We start from the raw sequence: 18,517 nt of genomic DNA, 5'->3' as shown, positions 1-18,517 counted from the left end.
CTAATTGCTTCATTACAAACCGCGAAAGCATGATACGAGGAGGTCCGCTTCAAACCTTTGCTAGTCCCGCTGTGTAGCCTTTGTAAACCAAATTCCTTTCCAACCCTCTTCAGTATTGGAGCAACTCAGGGATGGAAGATCACACGCGACGCATCAGGGCATCATGCGCACGCAAGGTTACATTCACATGACATGCTAAGCCAGGTGGTGCATGCAAACGTTGTTTCGGTGCTCTTTGTATTGTACTGCCTGTTTTTGTAGGATTAATCCCTCTATGTGCACATGTTTGGAAAGGCTGGCATAGATCATGCATTCTTACCACAATACACAGCATCGCACCGCTAAAACTGCTTTAATGGTTGATGCACCGAAAATTGAATGTTTGTTTGTTTATTAATACTGTCAACTCCAAGCGGGGGTTTTTACAGGAGTGGAAAATGCACACAATTTTACAAGATAGCAAACACTTTTATGCTGAAATCTGGGCAAAAATAAAATAAATAAATAGATGGGCATGAAATATGTTCCAAAATAGAGACATACGGCAAACACCTAGCATTTACACTAATATTACGCCCAAACATAGGCATGTTCGCTTACAATCTGTGCATTAAGAACAAAAATTAACAAATAAAGAGGCTATATACATTGACATCATGAAGACAAGAATAAAAAGAAATAAAACCAAGTGCTATGACACATCTGTTTCAGAGAAAATAAGTGATTCTAAAGCTGCAGGAAAAGCTGTCGTAGAGGGAGACATCACGACTAGGTTTGGTAATTCGTTTATTCTTTAATTGCCCGCAAAAAGAAACTGTATTTAAATTTGTCATTTTGGGTGGCTGGTGGCTGTATATACAAACTGTGTTTGTGTCTAGAGCGCGGGTCTGGAGAAATTACAAAGAAATCTAATGAGTTATTTTAACCTTATTACGAATAATGAGGAATAGAAATTTTAAACAGTCATACTTAGTTCTGAGTTATAAGGCATGAAGGGTTGCACGGTTGCAAAAGTTCGGAAGTAGAGTGCACGCGTTGATATTTATTGAATATGAAGGATAAACTGACCATGTGCGATTAGAACCGGTTAATATGAAGCTAAAAGTCCCTTCTAACCTATTAGCGGTCAAACTATTTCCTCCTGTGCTGCCCTTCTCAGCCATGCCAAAAAGAAACAGACCAGAAGTGTGTTTATTCGATGGTGGGCACTTAACTCGCCAAGCTGGACAAAAAAAGGGCTACTGTGTTCTGTGAACCACGTGAGAAATAGGCAAGGCTATGCTAAACCACTGGCATTTCTTTTTGCTTTCCTATCAAAAATTATAATTTTTTTAAAATTTATTGTGGCTATATATACGATTTCGGGGACATGAAACTGTGTTTTGCCTGCCTATTTCCGGCACCTATAACACGATTCTTTAGTGCGTATAAATCCAGCCTCTACTCATGACCTTGAGCCCTTTTCCTTTTTCTTAGAGTACGCGGCTTTTCAGTGCGATCACACGTGCGCGTGGACAAGTTGCGGCCTCTAGCGGCTGCGCAAGTAACGACGAAGCGTGCTACGCTCAAATCAACCAATGGCTGAAACAATGGCTGTTACGAGTGATTTTTGAGCTTTTATTGTCTTATGTCGAGAGAAGAAAAATAAATTTTTAGTTGACTTTGAGAATTTATTGTGCATTCCAGGCCATGTGCTAAGCTCTAATATTTGGCTCGTATTTTCTCCTCACCTTGCCTACCGATCGGCAGTGTTTCTGACCATGCTCAAAAAAGTGTTGCAGGGACCCTTTAAAGGGATACAAAAAATCAACCATCTGTGCAAAGCAGACACTGATTAAACAGCAAAGTTGTGGCTTACGAAGAAGCCTTCGCTTCGCCTATTATTTCAGCTGGCTGAATGAGGTGTTATTTGGATGAAAAGTGGGAGGAGTGGCGAGGGTAGCAGTGGGTTGTAGTGGTCAGTGGTGGGAGACGTGAGTGAACTGGCACATAACCATTAACCATTACTGATCTGCTACAGCCCCTGAACATGGAAGCCCAAAAAGTATGTGAGCGTAGTCCGTGTGCATACACGGACTACGCTCCGCGGCATAACGAGATAGGGGGGTCATTAACTGCGCCACGAGTGCCATGACGCCGCTGCAACATAGCCTCAGTTCCCCCAGAGGAAGTAACCAAGTTGGTTCCGAAACATCGGGTTTACGAATTTTCACATACTCTTTCGTAGGAATAAAATCGTTTCCGAGTTTACATACCCAGCCAGACAGACATCTGTCAAATGTTTACATTAAAAAAAATAACACTGCTGTGATTATGCCTCGGTTGTATTTTTTTATGAGAAGAGGCTTGGTAAACCAGGAGATGAATGAAAGTGAGCCAGGTGGCAATGCAAGCATGATGTTCCAACACCAGCTCGTATGAATTCTCAAAACCAGCTGAAAATCTCTAGGTATTCTTTCGACAAATGATGCCACAAACCAACTGAACGCACCATTAGTCTACAGCCATTGGCTAATTTAAGCGTCATGAGCTGCATAGTTATAGTGGCCACCACGGGATACCATCGCATGCCTACATACACACTTGAGGTCACACTGAAAGTAAGCCGCACATTCGCCAACAACAAACAATAGGGCTCAAGGTCATGATCTGGGCTGGCAAACTGGTGTGGGTTTTGACTTCAACACTGATTGTTGGTGAGCCAGTTGGCATGCACAGAGCATGAAAAATAACGCACCGAGACGGGACAAAGAAAACAAGAAGCACACATACACACGCTGTGTGTGTGTGTGCTCATTTTTTTTTGTGACGTCTCGACATGCTGGTTTTCGTGAGCATAACTTCTCGCCTCCGTGCAATCCCCTGCCCCCCTCCTATACATAGCTTTCAGCATGCTCGCTGGTACAAAGGCAGCGGAAAAGCGGTTAATGCATGCGACAATTCCCTGTAACCCATCTCATACTTAACAGATTCTAAAGCATTTTGCTGCGCTCAATTTGCAAGGCAATAAACTCCTTCAATAACGCCATACAATGATTGCCTAGAAAAGTGCTGTGGGGGGACCAATTTAAACACTCGTTCTTTCCCAGGACAGTAATTGAATAGAACAAACTGTCGAAAGATTTGGTTTTATGGCTTTTACAGACTCTGTAATGCTTTTGTTCATTTTTTTCTCGAATTGTTGCCCTAGATACACTCCTTATTTTAGGCTAACATTATTGTTTTTGTACCAATACCTCATATCATGAAATTGTATTCATCCCCACCCAACAAATATCCCAATATAAGACTGCAGCATTTGTATATAATTAAATAAACTAAAAGCAGAATAAATAAACAAATAAATAAATAAATAGTGGAACCGAAGGTACTGTCCATAAACTGCTTTGCGAACTCACAGTCACATCCCCCCCCCCCCCCCAAAAAAAAAGAGCAATATTTTCAGGTCATTAGCTATTGGAAACTCCACTTTTCCTACATTGACCTATTGATAAGTGGCTTTAGCGCAGGTATGAGAATTTTGGTTTATTTCACAGGTGCCTGCAGTGGCCCAGTAACTTTTGACACACTAGGGGTGCAACAGCGGAAATAGAATTTGGAGCAATTTCTGGGGCAGCAAAATGTTGCCTTTGGAACACTAAAGTGGAAATTTGGAGCAGGTTACGGGAAATAAAACATGTATTTTTTATCATGAAAGACCAAATTTGGAGCAGTATAAAAATAAGGCTTACATTTAGAAAAAAAAAAAGTATGTGCAAGCCATTCATCACCTCAATCGTGCAAAGTAAACATGAGTACTGCTATTTCAATAAAACTAGTACTTTGAGCCACCACACAATGACAAAGTCCAGATTATCATTTGCCACGTCTGTCAAATCCTTTGACAGAATCTGTGAATTAAAAAGTACATCTGCCAAGCTGGTGACCTTGAAATTGAAGGAATCAGTAAAACTGAGCAATAGAGGTAGCAACAAAAAAACTGGTGCAGTTTTTTTTTAAGGGTGGCAGAAGTGTCATACACTACTTCAAATATTTGCCAGTCACTTTTTCAGACATCAGTGATCCTACTAATGCTAACAATTATGCGGTAGTATACATGCATGAGTAACTGAACGAAATGTGCTCCATCCCACGAGTAGTGCTCATAGCCCCCTTCCTAATCATAATACGGTTTTCCGCAAGGCAGTGGTGTACTGCAGTGAAGGTGGTTTAAGCAGCGTTCTGCCCGGGTTAGAACAAGGCCAAGAAATTTTCGAACATCGCTACAGGCCCCCTTACCTTCCTTTCTATATTTCTTTACGATGGGGGGTTAGGTTTAGGGCACAACATTTTGCCTCACTTTCAAGGCGCGTTCTACCAGATAAAGTAACAAGGCACGCACCTGTTGGTCCAACGACAGCACCGGATATCTACCACCGGGACAAACCAACAAATGGAACTTCAAGACAGAAAAATGTTTTATGTGCCATTGGTATGGCAACCAACACCAGCAAGGCCACCACTCGCAGCACGTCAACTCTGCTCACGCGTGGAGAACGTGGTATGCACTCCCAGCTCTAGTTGCAAGCATGCCATAGCCGGATTTACTGGCTAGGGAGTTCATATTTCCCGTGAAGCATTGGTGGCTACGGCAACACATTTTTGTCTTGAAGTCGCGTCGCTCCACCAATAAGTATCCGCTGCGGTCAGCAGACTGATGGGCAGACGGCTTTGTTACTTTATCTGGTCAATCACGAGTACCCCGACCTAACGGAATTAAAGTTACCGTGGTTTGAGTATTTTTAAGGTTAGCATAGTTAGGTTAGCATAGTTTGAAGTTAGAGTCTGCGCACTAGGACTGATTGATGACGCAAACTGCAGGTGGGCAACGTGGCCTCCATTTCTCGTTAATATTAGCGCAACTGAGAAAATTTTGAGGCTGGTCGGGCACTTTGGCGCAGCGTGGCCCAATTTCAGCAAATTTCATGGTTTTGGCACAGCTCCGCGGAAAATGGAGAATTGTATCAAATTGATGCAATTGGCACTGCTATTGCATCTGCACACACAAAATCATGAATGCAAAAGGCACAGTTCAGAGCATGCACCCAGTTAACGCAAAAGCACAGGGATTCCCACTGGCATGTCTTCAGCACGTCCCACACAGTCACTTTTCCGACATTATCTTGTCCATGCCGCTGTGTTTCTGGAGCCCTTAATGGAGCAGAATTGTTATTCAGCACCATTGCAAGTACAGTAGGCAGTATGTAAACAGGGCTACTGCATGTTTAAACTGAACTTAAAAGGCAATCGGGCGTCACATTAATAGAATGTGGAAGAGAATCCACATTGTAAAACTGCATCAAGTCAGAGCAGAAAGCTAAGATGGCCTCACAGACATGACATGGCACTGAGCAGGGGCGCAGCCAGAAATTTTTTTCTGAAAGGGAAAAGAAGGGCTGTTCAACCATACTTCATGTTTGTCGTGCGTGTGTGCGTGTGTGAATACGTGTGTGCGTGTGTTTAGCCTGATGAAGGCTTGCATTGATGCCATAGTGGTTAGAGCTCTCACATTCTGTCTTTGTGGGCTGAGGAATAAGGGGTTCCATTCCCCAGGCAACGTAATGAAATTTTTCTTTCTGAAGTTTTCTTTATAGCCTATATACGTGCTCTTTTAAACAACTGCAAACACATGGGATAAGCATGAAATTCGCACCTGGTGTTCCCTCTCTTTGCAGCCCGATTTGTGACACCATCAGTATGTTTGCATAGCGTCATGATCAAATAAGCTCTCGATTGGTGTGTATATGAGATAACAGTTGTGCGTTGTCTCCTACCCTGCTTTACCGTGCATTAGAACACCCGTTCAGCTTTGTCTTGTATGACAATCGTGCACAATAACTCGATTTCACTTCATCTTGTGCGTTTTTGGCTGTGCGAGAGGAGATAACAGTGTGTAGCCTAAAAGAGCAATATCCTCATAAGCTCAACACTTAGTGCTGACATTTTCCATGTGTTTTATGAAGAAGTAAGTGGTGAGAAGGAGACAGCAAATGTACAAAGGAAAGTGAAGATGAAGAAGGAACCACTCTTTTGTCTTTAAATTCGGAGTGGTTTAGGGGCCCTTTAATGATGTCATTTCTGTGATGGAAATGAAGTGAGCCAATTCTTGGTGGACCCTGGCATAAAACACACTTGCATCAAAATTTTTGTGATTGGCTTCTTATTGGACCAGATGAAGCTGCACACTAGAAAACCAGTTTCACTGCCAAAATTCTCACTCTTCCTCTTTGTCTTGGCTAGCATCCATGAATGGTGTACAACCCTGTGTGTTCTCCGAAGTTGAGAGCCCTGCATGCAGGTTACAAACATTGCTTCAATTTTTTTTTTCTCTTTTCTAATTTTGCTCTATGACCCATTTCCAATGGTGACACTGCACACTCCACATTGGATCAACAAAAGTCATGCGTCACTGTCATTGTCATAGCAAGCAGTTCCTGTTGCATAGGGCATATGATGACTTTCAATCTCTCTCAAAGAACGGCTCTTTCGAAAAAAAAGGGTGCTTTTATGTTTGAAAATTTGACCATCTTCATAAGATACGACATGTAAACAAAAAGAATGGAGAGTGAAAAGGAAAACAACATCTTAAAAAGAACATTGCTTTGTTGAAATTTGCAAAAAGTAGCCCACAATCTTTGTAGCATTTCAAAGTAAAGAAATCAGGAAAAAATTACTAACGATATTCAGGGTGGCAAAGTAACCAAGCTCTTTCCTCCTTCCATGGAGAGGACTGTTGTGCCCAGAGAAAGGATAATACCACTTGAAAAGGTGTAGGTCATATGTCATGAGGTTGATGAAGTCCACATACCTGAAATAAAACAAAAAAATTGCACAACATATTGTGCACACCTTACTTTGCACAAGATCATGAAGTGGCATGCCCAAGCCCTAACACAATACGATGTATATTGATATATATACCGTCAAAAATGTATCAATGAGCTGAATTCAACATGTTACTATAATATTGTGAATGGGTTCTGTGGCAAATGAGTAAAGTAGTTCCAATACATAATTCTTGTAATTAAGCACTCAGCTCTCAAACTAGGCCATTTTCCTTCCTTGTAAACTCATGGAACACATAAAAACCAAACAACACATTTTGTATTTGCATGTAGCTGAATATCAAGAATAGAATTCATAATGACGTAAGCTCAAGACTACTTTAAGTGCACATTTTCCTGTGCGACGCAGTCACTTCTGTTTACTCGTCATCTACACACTGTAATATAAAAACAATTGAAGGTCAACTGTATCGTTTTTTTTTACTTTGAAAAAGCCTTCGAAAAATTCAATCACACCTTATTAAAGTTTAGACTCTCCCAATTATAATGTGCATACTTGAATATCTTCTTTTACAGCAAATTACTTTCAATACATCCCGATTAAAAATCATGACTCATCTCAAATAAATGTAGCATCAAGAGTGCCACAAGGTTCAATTTCTGGTCCCGTCTTGTTTTTAAAATACGACACAGCTGTGTCCCTTCTTCTGTGCTTCTGTATACCAACAACTGTGTACTTTACAAGTTTAAATGACGTGATTGATACCATACTTGCTCACGTAATGAACGCACTTTTTTTCTTAAGAAATCGGAGCAAAGTTGGGAGTGTGTTTATTATGTGGGGAAAATGTTATAAAAACTTTTTCCGTATAAGCAAAAAAATTCGTTAATGCCAAGAAAAGTTATGTCGCTTAGCTTCCTTGTTGCACTTCACTCATCTTCGGTGGTTGAAGGCGCTATCTTCTGCAAGCTATTCCCGCGTCGCCCATGTACCACATAAAAGCCCTTCGTGGCTATCTTGCAATCGTTTAACCGCAACAGTAGTACCTGCTGTGATCTCGAGGGCACCCAGAAGCATGCGCTACCACGCCATGATGCACTTTGCCAACTTCCTGGCAACCTCGCGCGACGACCGCGACAACGCTGTTGACATTGTAGCAAGCAACCAACAATGCAGCAAGCTACCACTGAAGCATCAAAACAAACCATCGATAACAAGATTAACGACAAAATACTGCGGCCACCTCGCTTGAAACCAAAGCGAAAATCGTGGACCATGTTGCGGAAATAGTCACGATCTTTTCTGGGCGACAAGCGATTTCTTTCTGGCTTTCCAGAAACCTGCGACATGATGGTGAAGAATAGCCCTTCGCAAGAGCCATAGCGACAACAAATCCTGTGGTCATCGCACGAAAATTGCATGCATGTGGTTGGGCCTTAAAGTTTCGTATTTGCAGCAAGCGACCATCAGTTGGCGCGGGAAGCTTCGTGACCTTCACTCAATGTGTGCTTGTCAGCTGCAATGTCTCTACACTCGCACAGTTAGTGAACCTGACTGTGGCGCATAGATATTTAAAAAAGATTGAGTACATGCCACGCACAGATAGAAAGAAAAACTATACGGAGTGTGGCAGCGGGCAAAGGGGGGAGAGGAAGCGAGCCGAGGTGGCCGAGGGGAGTCGGCATGATAATAAAAAATGAAAGAGAGCCAACGGGCAAGAAGGTGTCAGGTGTCGGTTAGCGGGACTACAGCAGACGAATGTAGGGGGTGCATTTATTACGCGGGAAAAATGAAAATCCAAATTTTGACAACTCAAGTAGGGGTGCGTTTATTATGCAAGTGCGTTCATTATGCGAGTAAATACGGTATACTGCAGACAGACTAAAATTACATTAGAAGTTTGTGCAACAACTGACTCATGAAATTCTAACAAATGCAAAATAATTATGCTCTCTCAGCAGTATGAGAGCTCAACCTGTAAAAAATGCAACACTGAATTTGATCCAAGCCTCATTATACACTAACAGTGCATTACTACTACTAGCAGTTTAAAATGAAATACCCCCCTCAACAAAACCAGTAACAGGAGTGAACACATATTGGGATACTTGCTATGCAACTTCAATGAATTTCCACCTTTCCTCCCATTGCTCCTCTGCAAAGCTTAGTGTGTAACTATAATATGCCACTGCAATTTGGAATCACCATCATAAAACTCTTTAATTAGGTCTTTCAGGTTCACACCTATTTACCATTACACAATGTATAACAATAACAAAAGCAGACCATTCTTATTACAATCTACTTCTGGAACCTCTATTTTTTTCATTAGTTCATACAAAATGTAATTCAGTATATTTTAATATGCTTTTGTTCACTTGTCTTGCATTATTGCTTTCCAACTTAATAACTTTTTATAGCCTTCTTGCAAATTTCTTAAACCTGATTTGTTTTGCTCAATTTAATTAGTACCCTGTAGCCCAGAGCATTATGACAACCTGTATGTTATGTTGCTGTGTAACATTCACATAATTCAGTATAGGTCAACGAACCCATTTATGAGTCAACTTACTAAGACCAAGATCGAGCAGCCGTAAGTCTGAGTGAGTAATGTTTTGGCGAGTTTGGGCCCAACTGAGTTCGGTTGAAGAAAGTTTTGGTGAGTGCGAGTTCAAGCGAGTCCGGCTAATGAAACTTTTGCTGAGTCGACTTCGAGCGAGTCCAAAGTGCAAAATATATTTAGGACTCCATGTTTTCGGAATAATCCTAAAAACTATGATAAGCACCTGCCGGTAAAATTTTTGACAATACGGATTTATCCGATAAACTACGATTGTAAAAGCGATAAACTACGATTTTAAAAGAACATTTTCAATGTTCTAACAGCATTTTTAAATCTGAGATTCATCAACTGAATGGAGCGAATATTCATGAGCGGTAGCAACCTCATAAAGTACGCTATTAAAAAAACCCTAAATGTTGTAACACTAAAAACCGTAGGTGTTTCGTATTCAAGTTTGTGCTTTCGTGCATGTTTTTTGGGTTTCAAACCTCCGAGACATTTAAAATACATTCGGTGTGTTTCCATGTGTTCATGTTGAGATATAATTTTATTGAATATTTTGCGCTATGGAGAATAATAGTATTAATAGATCCTTTAACTTTCATCAAGATGAGAGAGGGCAAGCAACTTGCCTAGCCCCTGCCCCCAAAAAGTATTTTTGGGTGAGTTCACAGCAGAGCAGTGCAGCCTTGTCAAGGGGCGCTACAACACTATTCAACACCCCATGTTTTATTCGTGGGTTGCGTAGACTGAAGTGCCGACAGACTAATGCAGCAAAGATGGAAGTGATAACTGCACGCAGTCTGAAGTTATTCGACAAGGAAAATTCAAAATACGTACAAGAAAAAAAAATGACGACCCTCAACTCTATTTTTTTTTTTTTTTTTTTTATTGATTTAATTTCAGACAACCCGTGTACACAGTTTGCCTAGGGGATCGGCGTAAAGGCAAAGAAAGCCTGACAAAGCGCCAACCCCCTATGTACACACATACATAAACAGGTTATATATAGCAGTACAAAAATTGAGAAATTGAGATACATACAATATCAAAAAACATTTACAATTTTTTTTTTACATCAAGCCAGTATTAACAAAGAAATGAACAGCAATTATGAATTAGCACATAAAGAAATAATAAGAGACTATTTACGCACAACAAACAGGCAGACAAAAGCAAAAAAAAAAATTCATAAAGTCACAGCAGCACATAAAAGTTACATAAAATAAAATGAATCGAAAGAGGTATGAGAATCTGTTTGAGTTTTTAGAAGGAATGTGTGTATCTTCTTTTTGAAAACATAAATGGAGGAACTTTGTTCAATTAATGCCATCACAGTGGGGTGTTCATTAAGAAAGTGGGGAATTTGGTAAGTTAGTTTTTGTGTACCGTAATTTGTACGAAGCGTGTCTTTCTTGAAACTAATATGTCGTAAATTATGACTGTGGTTACGCTCGTGATACTTCCTGAAAAATTCAATTCGATTAGATTTAACTTCACGATATATAATCATTGCTAATTTTTTATATCGGATATTATTAATGACTAGCAGTCTATGTTTTTCGAAAAAAGGGGCTGTGTGCGAACGAAAAGGTAGAAGTTCAATTAATCGCACAGCTCGTTTTTGTAATAGATATAAATTTTTGAGGTTAGTTTTTGTCGTCGTTCCCCAAATCAGAAGACAATAGTGAAGGTGCGAATGTATGGTTGCGTAATAAATCTGTCTTTTTAACCATACTGGTAATAGGCTGCGCAACGTGCATAGTATGCCAACTGCTCGAGAGATGTTTTTTCGCAAGTAATTTATATGCACAGACCAATCTAAATATTCGTGAAAAAAGACACCGAGAAATTTAAGAGACGCAACGCGTTCAATAGGCTGTCCCTGAAAGCTAATAATATTCTTACTAATGTATGTTTTGTTACGAGGTCTAAAAACAACAAATTTTGTTTTTTTAGCATTTAGATTTAACCTGTTGGCCCTAAGCCATGTAGATAAGTTTTGTAGCCAAATATTCGCTTTCAACATAAGGTCGTCAATATCTGGCCCAGAGAAGAATACATTCGTGTCATCGGCGTACAAAATAATGTCAGGTGTAAGAGGTATGTTAACTATATCATTTATGTACATAATAAACAAGAGTGGGCCAAGGATTGACCCTTGTGGCACGCCGCATGTAATTTTACCGAATTCAGATTTCGCATTACCAATATTGGTGTATTGCACACGGTTTTCTAGGTAACTTTTTACAATGTCTAGAGCTATACCTCTGACACCGTATCTGGATAGTTTGAGCAGTAAAACATCATGCTTAACGGAATCAAATGCTTTTTTAAAGTCAAGGAAAAGCCCTACCGTGAATAGTTTTTTTTCTATGTTGTCAACTATTTTATCTTTAATATCGAGTAATGCCATTTCTGTGGATTTTTTCTTTTGGAAACCATATTGATTTTTTACGATAATGTTTTTTTGCTGAAAAAAATTAGTAAGCCTGAAGTTTATAGCTTCTTCAATAACCTTGGAAAACATAGGTAAAACAGAGATTGGCCTATAGTTACCGAGATCGTTTTTATCTCCTCCTTTAAAAATAACTGATACCTTTGCAATCTTCAGTTCGTTGGGAAACGTTCCAGAGCTTAGAATAAGATTGCATATGTGCGATAGAGGTAAACAGATATTTTCGTGGGGTCACTAGACCACATTTCACTCGCCCATGACATCGGAAGGCTGCCCCAATGAAATAAGCTAGAAGCGCATACGTAGAGAAAACTCACACTCCGCTGTTGCTTGTTTTTTTTTTTCCAAAGTAATGTTGACCTTGTTGCCGCAGTAATAAACGTGGTGCCTGATGCCTGATTTGTGAGAACGTGAGCGGGAGCTAAGGAGTCGAAGCGAGGTATTTTCAGCTGTTTTTTACAACATTCCGAGTAACTCCCTCCCCTTAATCTGAGAAAGGAACTTGTGGAACGACCAGGACAGTGAAGTACTGTTGACACTTCGCACATTGTTCGGTGAGCTGCCCGATGAACAACAATGGTGTACTACACCCCTTCAACGGCTCGCGTGCAGAAAGAGACAGCTCCCAAAAGCAAGAAGAGGGAAGAAAGAGAGAGAGGTCTTCCATATAGACATCTGACCCGCGTAGTCAAAGATCCAGTGGCGAAATGGCAACCAGCATTACTGTCGTGCTTTGTAGGTGCAGTGATCTTTCTTTTTTGTTGCGGATGCATCTGTTCAGTGTTCCATGAAAAAGCACAGAGAAGAAAAATAAGAGAGAATAGTTACCTCAGTTTTGATCCTACACCACGGTCGCTTCTAATGCTACGTTTATCCAATCATATGACGGCATCCTTCCGGTGTCACTATGTGATGATGCGGTCGGCAGCGATGTAGTGATTAAAATACTAAATCATTTGATATTGGCGCTGATATTAGTGTAGTTTTGTCTTCATAATTGATTTTCTGCGATTTTGTACATTATTTATATGTTGTTCTTTACTTTTTCATATATTTTATTACGTTATTGTTCGTGTTAGTTTCTATATATGTATACTATTACCCCCCCCCCCCTATGTAATGCCCTCGGGCCTTTAGAGTACATGAATAAATAAATAAATAAATATACCTATACTAAAATTATCTCCAGCTATCATTCTAGGCAAACCACAAATAAAAAATAGATGCTTCAATAGTGTTGGAGGGCCCCTTTAGCAGAATAAGTGAAGAGCACAGGGGAAAAAATGAAAGAATGGAAAAACAGGATTATCAGCAATAATGCGATGCATTTTCATTGAAAATAAAGTTAATAAGAGTACATTGGACAACTTATATTATATAAAATTAAATACCTAATTTTGAAGAATTATGTATTCACGAGAAATTAACTCCGATAATTGCTGAATTATCTCTCTAAAAGTAAACTCCAAATAACACCCGCTGAATTTCAAGAAAAATAAACTGCAAAAACACGGAGCCCTAGATATATTTCTTCAGTAAATTTGAGTGCAGGTTTTTTTTTTTTTTTTTTTCCACCTATAGTCCTACCTACTTACCTTCAGCCTTACCTGGATTCACATCTACTCACATGTACTCCAAAGCAGTATCATTTATACACCATCTCTACATTTAGTGATCAGAGGGGTGAATTACGAAGGAGAGTGCCTTCACTTCTCTTCGTCAACTCCTCCAGGGCAGTTCTTGATAAATATTTCTTATGTTGTGAGCTCTTTCAAGAAAAATGACCTTACTTGTTTGTAATCACTCATGACTCATATTTCAAGCCATTATACCAAAACGCGCCAAGAAAACCACCAATAACGCGAGATATTAGTGCATTGACATTATGAGTTAGCAAGCTAATTCTAAGCTGATGAACTCGGGAGTCTATTCACTCAGACCCACTCAGACACAAATCGAAATGTGAGTCTGAGAGGGTCCAGGTGAGCAATATTTTAGTGAGTTTGAGCTAGTCTGGTTGAAGAATATTTTTCTGAGTCCGAGTGAGTGTGGCTGAGGAAAATCTCGACAAGCTTGAGTGTGAGTGAGCCCTGAGGGCAAAATATATTTCATGAGTGAGTTCAAGTGAGCTTCACAATTTTTACCACCCTATGTAATTGAGAAGAGTGTCTTGCTTGGCAAGTTGGTAACTTTCCATCATTAAACGTAATTGAATGAATAAACTTCTGTGCCACGAGTGTTTCTGCCTTTTGCCTCTTGGTAAGACCTTCAGTCATTTATCACTGCGTGTAGAGCTTATGTCCGTGATAACTTTTCATCTCAAAATGATTACAAACCCAAGGTTAAAATCATTTTCTGCATTAGTACAGAAAGCCAAGCTAGCTGGTACTAGGGTGGCTAGAATGGGGAGGTGTGATGACTGCGGCGGCGGCCTCTTGCCTAGCGAGGCCCCTCTGCACGTTCTCGCCGCTGGGGGGAAAGGGGGAAATTTGGCGCGTCAGTCCGGGGCGCTGTTGGCATGTGCCGACTGTGAGCATGTGTTGCTCGTGTCTCGTAGGTGACGGAGCATCGCAAGTTAGCTGTCGCTGTTCACGAAGTACGGCCTGCTTTTTTTATCGCTTCCCGATTTCTTGAAGGAGCCGATGTCAGCGGTTGTCGTCGATTTTTGAACCACTCTGAAGAATGCCGTCGACGGAAGAAAAAACGCAGAGGTGGTGCTTTGTGCCAGGTTGCGACGCCGGCTACAAGTCCTGCGGTGAAAGACTGTCTCTCTTTCGTGCACCTGCCCGTCTGAAAATGAAGCACCAGCTTGTGACGACATTACACTACCTGTCGAAGCAGCAGAGGTTGCGATTGACCACGCTGACTACGTTTAAGAACGCAGTGATGACCACCTCACCTATTATATTGCAGGATATGTAGCCAGGAAGCGGATCTCCTCAACCCAATGTGAAGCTTGCAAGGATGCCTGCCTCGTGACACGTGATAGTGTGACGGACCAATTGCCAGCAGAAGCGTGTAAAAAGTGGGAAATGGGAAGCCTTCTTTACCCGTCTGTCCGTCAATATAGTCTAATCAACACCCTTGAGGATAGACTCGTGCATTTAGCACCACGCGCTTGCACACCGAGGTAGTGAAGGATTTTTTGCACCTAGCAGCCAATGTGCCACAAATTGGCTGCAGTGAGCATTCAGCTTCTTTAACAACGTCGGCTGTCAGGTTCTACAGCATTACGCGTGTCCATTTTCTGCTGAAAGGGCTAAACCAGCATGCTGTGCAGAATAAAGCCAAGAAGGGGAAGCCCTGTGTTATGTAATGTTTTATAGTACTGTTTCCAATAAACTTGTATCAAGCCACCAGTCTTGTAGTCTTGTACTTTATTGCATTCTTCTGCCGCACTGCATAAAAACTGCATTGACTTCCACTCTTTAAAATACTATTGCAATCGAAAATGTATAACAAATCTGCGAGCGACACACGCAGGGTTGTTGCCACCTGCTGGTCTGCGGGAGAGATTCCTCTGAACTATTTTTCGCGTGACAAGCGCGCCCACCTCGCAAGAAGTGGCCGCGAAACCCACGCTCTGTATCGGCTGCGTGGTTTGCGCTTGTAGATTACAAGCGCAAGTTTCTCGACGTCAACAACATAATTGAAAAGACTACCGCTGCAAAACTGAGCGCGGTCGAATCATTTACCCGCCCAGAGGCAAGTAGACGACGCGAGAAAAGCACAGCGCCCCCACCGGCCGCGCCACCGCGCGGCAGGAACGCGCTTTTGGGCCAGCCTCCGGAAGCCGGTCATCACACCTTCCCATTCTAGCCACCCTACTGGTACTGCATTGTAAAACAGCACAAAATAGCGTGTTGTCTTCTTCATGTGTCTTTTTTTGTTTTTTGCATTATTTTACAATACATTTTCTGCCGCACACGTCATTTTTATTGCTTCATACCCCAATCATCTAACAAATGCAGCCACCCTTGTACTAATGTAAATAATTTGCATTTCTGGTAACTCACTTTTTTTTTCGTTCCTTTTTGTGCACCTTTACTGTCATAATCCTACCAGATTATCAGATGTATCTTTCTCAAATCCACTTTTTTTCTGTGTATATCTCAATGCCTGCAGTTTTTTTCTCTCCTTCATAACATATTCTTTAAATTTTAATTCGCTGCTAATGACGTATAACCACGGCTCTGTACTTTTGGAAAATTTTCTTAGAAACTCCAAAATAAATTCACCAAGAAAATGTTTGACAATTTTTATTTATTTGATAAAGTCTGGTTTTAATCACCAATATGATCCTGTTCTATTACTTATCAAAAGGGAAGGGCATGTTCTAAATGGTCCTTACTGTATTGGTCAGTTTGCCAATATGAGCTTTACTTTTTGTCAGCAGTGGCAGACCACACGCATCACACATTTACCAAAGGGCTTATCGAGCATGGAGCGAGACAGACCAACATGTGTACAGTACCCGGTAGCACGAGACGACACCTTGGTATATGCATCCGTGGCAGCACTGCAGCGTGCCAGGTCACATGACTGAACGGACTTCAGAAAGTGTGCTGACATCTATTACAACAAGTATTCTACTATGGACAAACATGAGTGTTTTGTGCACAGGTATTTGTGCTTGTGTGTATATGGTTTGTGCATCCAAACCGTCCAGACAACTAAAATAGCCTTTGCGTGTTCTGATGTTTTCTATGTTCAGATATTATTCCACGTATGATATTGAAGTATCGAGAATAATAAAAAGTTAAACTTCAAACTTGAGAGAACTGGGGATTTAAAAAAATTAAGCACAGACAGACGCCGAATTCATGTGAAAAAAGTAAATTCTAATGACACGGGGACCTCAGTATACCATGTTTTATTGTTTGTTGATATTAACTTTTGCTTCATTTCAATGCCTTCAGAAATGCCTCAGTGATTGAAAGTATGAACAAAAAAAAAAATAAATGACGCATGTCTATAGCCAACTGCATTCAAATGCGATGCTGGCTGAAACGAGAATAGTTTCTTACCTCTCGATCTCTCGAACACTGTAAGAGAAGTTGACGATCACAGATTGTGCAGCAACTGCCGCTGATAGAATCAGTCTCGGTCGTCCCGAGGCAACAGCTTCATCGTCGAACGCAGTTCGCAATTTCTACAACAAAATGTCAATCAGCAACATTCCGTCGTTCGACATTCATGTACATAAACCATAATCAGCCTACCTGCAAAAGCCTACTGAAATGGGCTTTGCCGTTGCGAATATTCATAGGAAATTCCCAGTCAACATCAATGCCGTCTAGGTTGTTTCTTCGCAGGGTTTCCACAACACACGCAACGAATCTGCACCAAGTTAAAAAAAAAAAGTAGTTGTTTAGGCAGGTCACCATGTCGCTCGATCATTCTTGAAATTCAATGCGCACCTGTCGGTATTTGATGGATCAGACACCATTTCGTGGAAACAGCGCGATTTGCCCCCTCCACCCACTGAGAGCATGACTTTCAAGGAAAAATTATTTGCTTTGAGATTTGCAACAGCTTGATAGGACGAGTCCCCATCTGTGGATCCTTTGCTGAGTATGCTGTCTTCAACCTCAGTGAACCCCAAAATAAGATGAGTGCACAAGCTTGTGTCGAGATCATCGGGCTTGAGCTTGTCCTTATCCCATCTGTAGTAACACACGGTCAGAAAACCTGCAGGAGACAGGGCACGTTACAATGAAGCTGTATTATGTGACGCTCCAATGATTGCACCAACACGAAGCCCGTCTCCGTTTGCAAATGGCACGTCGTCACAAAACAACATTTGTACCAATAACGTAAACTATGCCGTTTCGAAAAACCGCTCAAGTGCGGTTACGAACAAAATGTAAACTAAACAGGCATCACAAGCATCAAAACATACCTTGGTTCCTGTTTGACATGGCCGTCATCGCTGGTTTCGAGACGCAGACAATAATAGACAATAGTTGAAGGTCACTAGGTAGCCAAAACACACAAACTTGTTTTTCGACGCCAAACGTTTAGCATTTGCATGCAGTTGGCGCTGTTATTACTATCACAAATACGACCATGCGGTGGAGTAGGCTCTTTACCAGCCATCGAAAATTTGGTTATTTAGATTGCTTTGGACTGAAGAGGCAGCAGCATCACAATAAACAACGAGTACTTTCAGACATAGCGCGGGATTTGAAGTCATGAACTAAACCATGTTGGTGCAGTGGTGTAGCCAGCTGCACAACTGCACCAAGCCAGAGAACATCTGCTAGAGAGCATCTGGCTGTGCCAGATGTTCTCTGGATAAGCCTCTTCGCTGACAAATACCTGGTTTTTCTATCCTCACTATAGCTACAAACAGTATATCGAGACATGCACGGACAAGTATTCGTGGTGCGTAGGTGCACCACATCATACATCTGCCCAAAGAGACATATATATGTCTCAACTATGTTAACTCAGCATACCTACGAAACACGTACGGGTGTCCCGCAATGCTAACGGGTGGCGAGATGAGCCTAGGATGCCTGTCTCGTCACCCCCCCCCCCCCTCCCCCGATTTTTCTTTTCGACATGACATACAGAGTGAAAAATGACCCTTTCAACAAGTGCCCCCCCTCCCTCTCCCCCCCCCCCCCCAAGAAAATTTTGCCTACGCCCCTGGTCTGCGTCAACCA

General features: G+C 41.3%; 1 protein-coding gene across 1 annotated transcript in view; it reads right to left on the bottom strand.

Moving 5' to 3' along the window:
* Window positions 1-17,924, bottom strand: part of LOC119161439 (chitotriosidase-1) — a 33,427-nt gene extending 15,503 nt beyond the window's left edge. Inside the window, exons 1-5 of the mRNA XM_037413900.2 lie at window positions 17,749-17,924; window positions 17,267-17,537; window positions 17,069-17,186; window positions 16,874-16,998; window positions 6,718-6,847 (exon numbers count right to left, since the gene is read on the bottom strand). Coding sequence (XP_037269797.2) covers window positions 6,718-6,847; window positions 16,874-16,998; window positions 17,069-17,186; window positions 17,267-17,537; window positions 17,749-17,776 — 672 coding nt within the window. The 5' untranslated portion in view covers window positions 17,777-17,924. The remainder of the gene's footprint in view (window positions 1-6,717; window positions 6,848-16,873; window positions 16,999-17,068; window positions 17,187-17,266; window positions 17,538-17,748) is intronic.
* Window positions 17,925-18,517: the final 593 nt, after the last annotated feature.

Source organism: Rhipicephalus microplus, chromosome X (genome assembly GCF_043290135.1).
Source record: "Rhipicephalus microplus isolate Deutch F79 chromosome X, USDA_Rmic, whole genome shotgun sequence".
NCBI lineage: Eukaryota > Metazoa > Arthropoda > Arachnida > Ixodida > Ixodidae > Rhipicephalus > Rhipicephalus microplus.
This window is presented reverse-complemented; position numbering and strand designations above follow the sequence as displayed.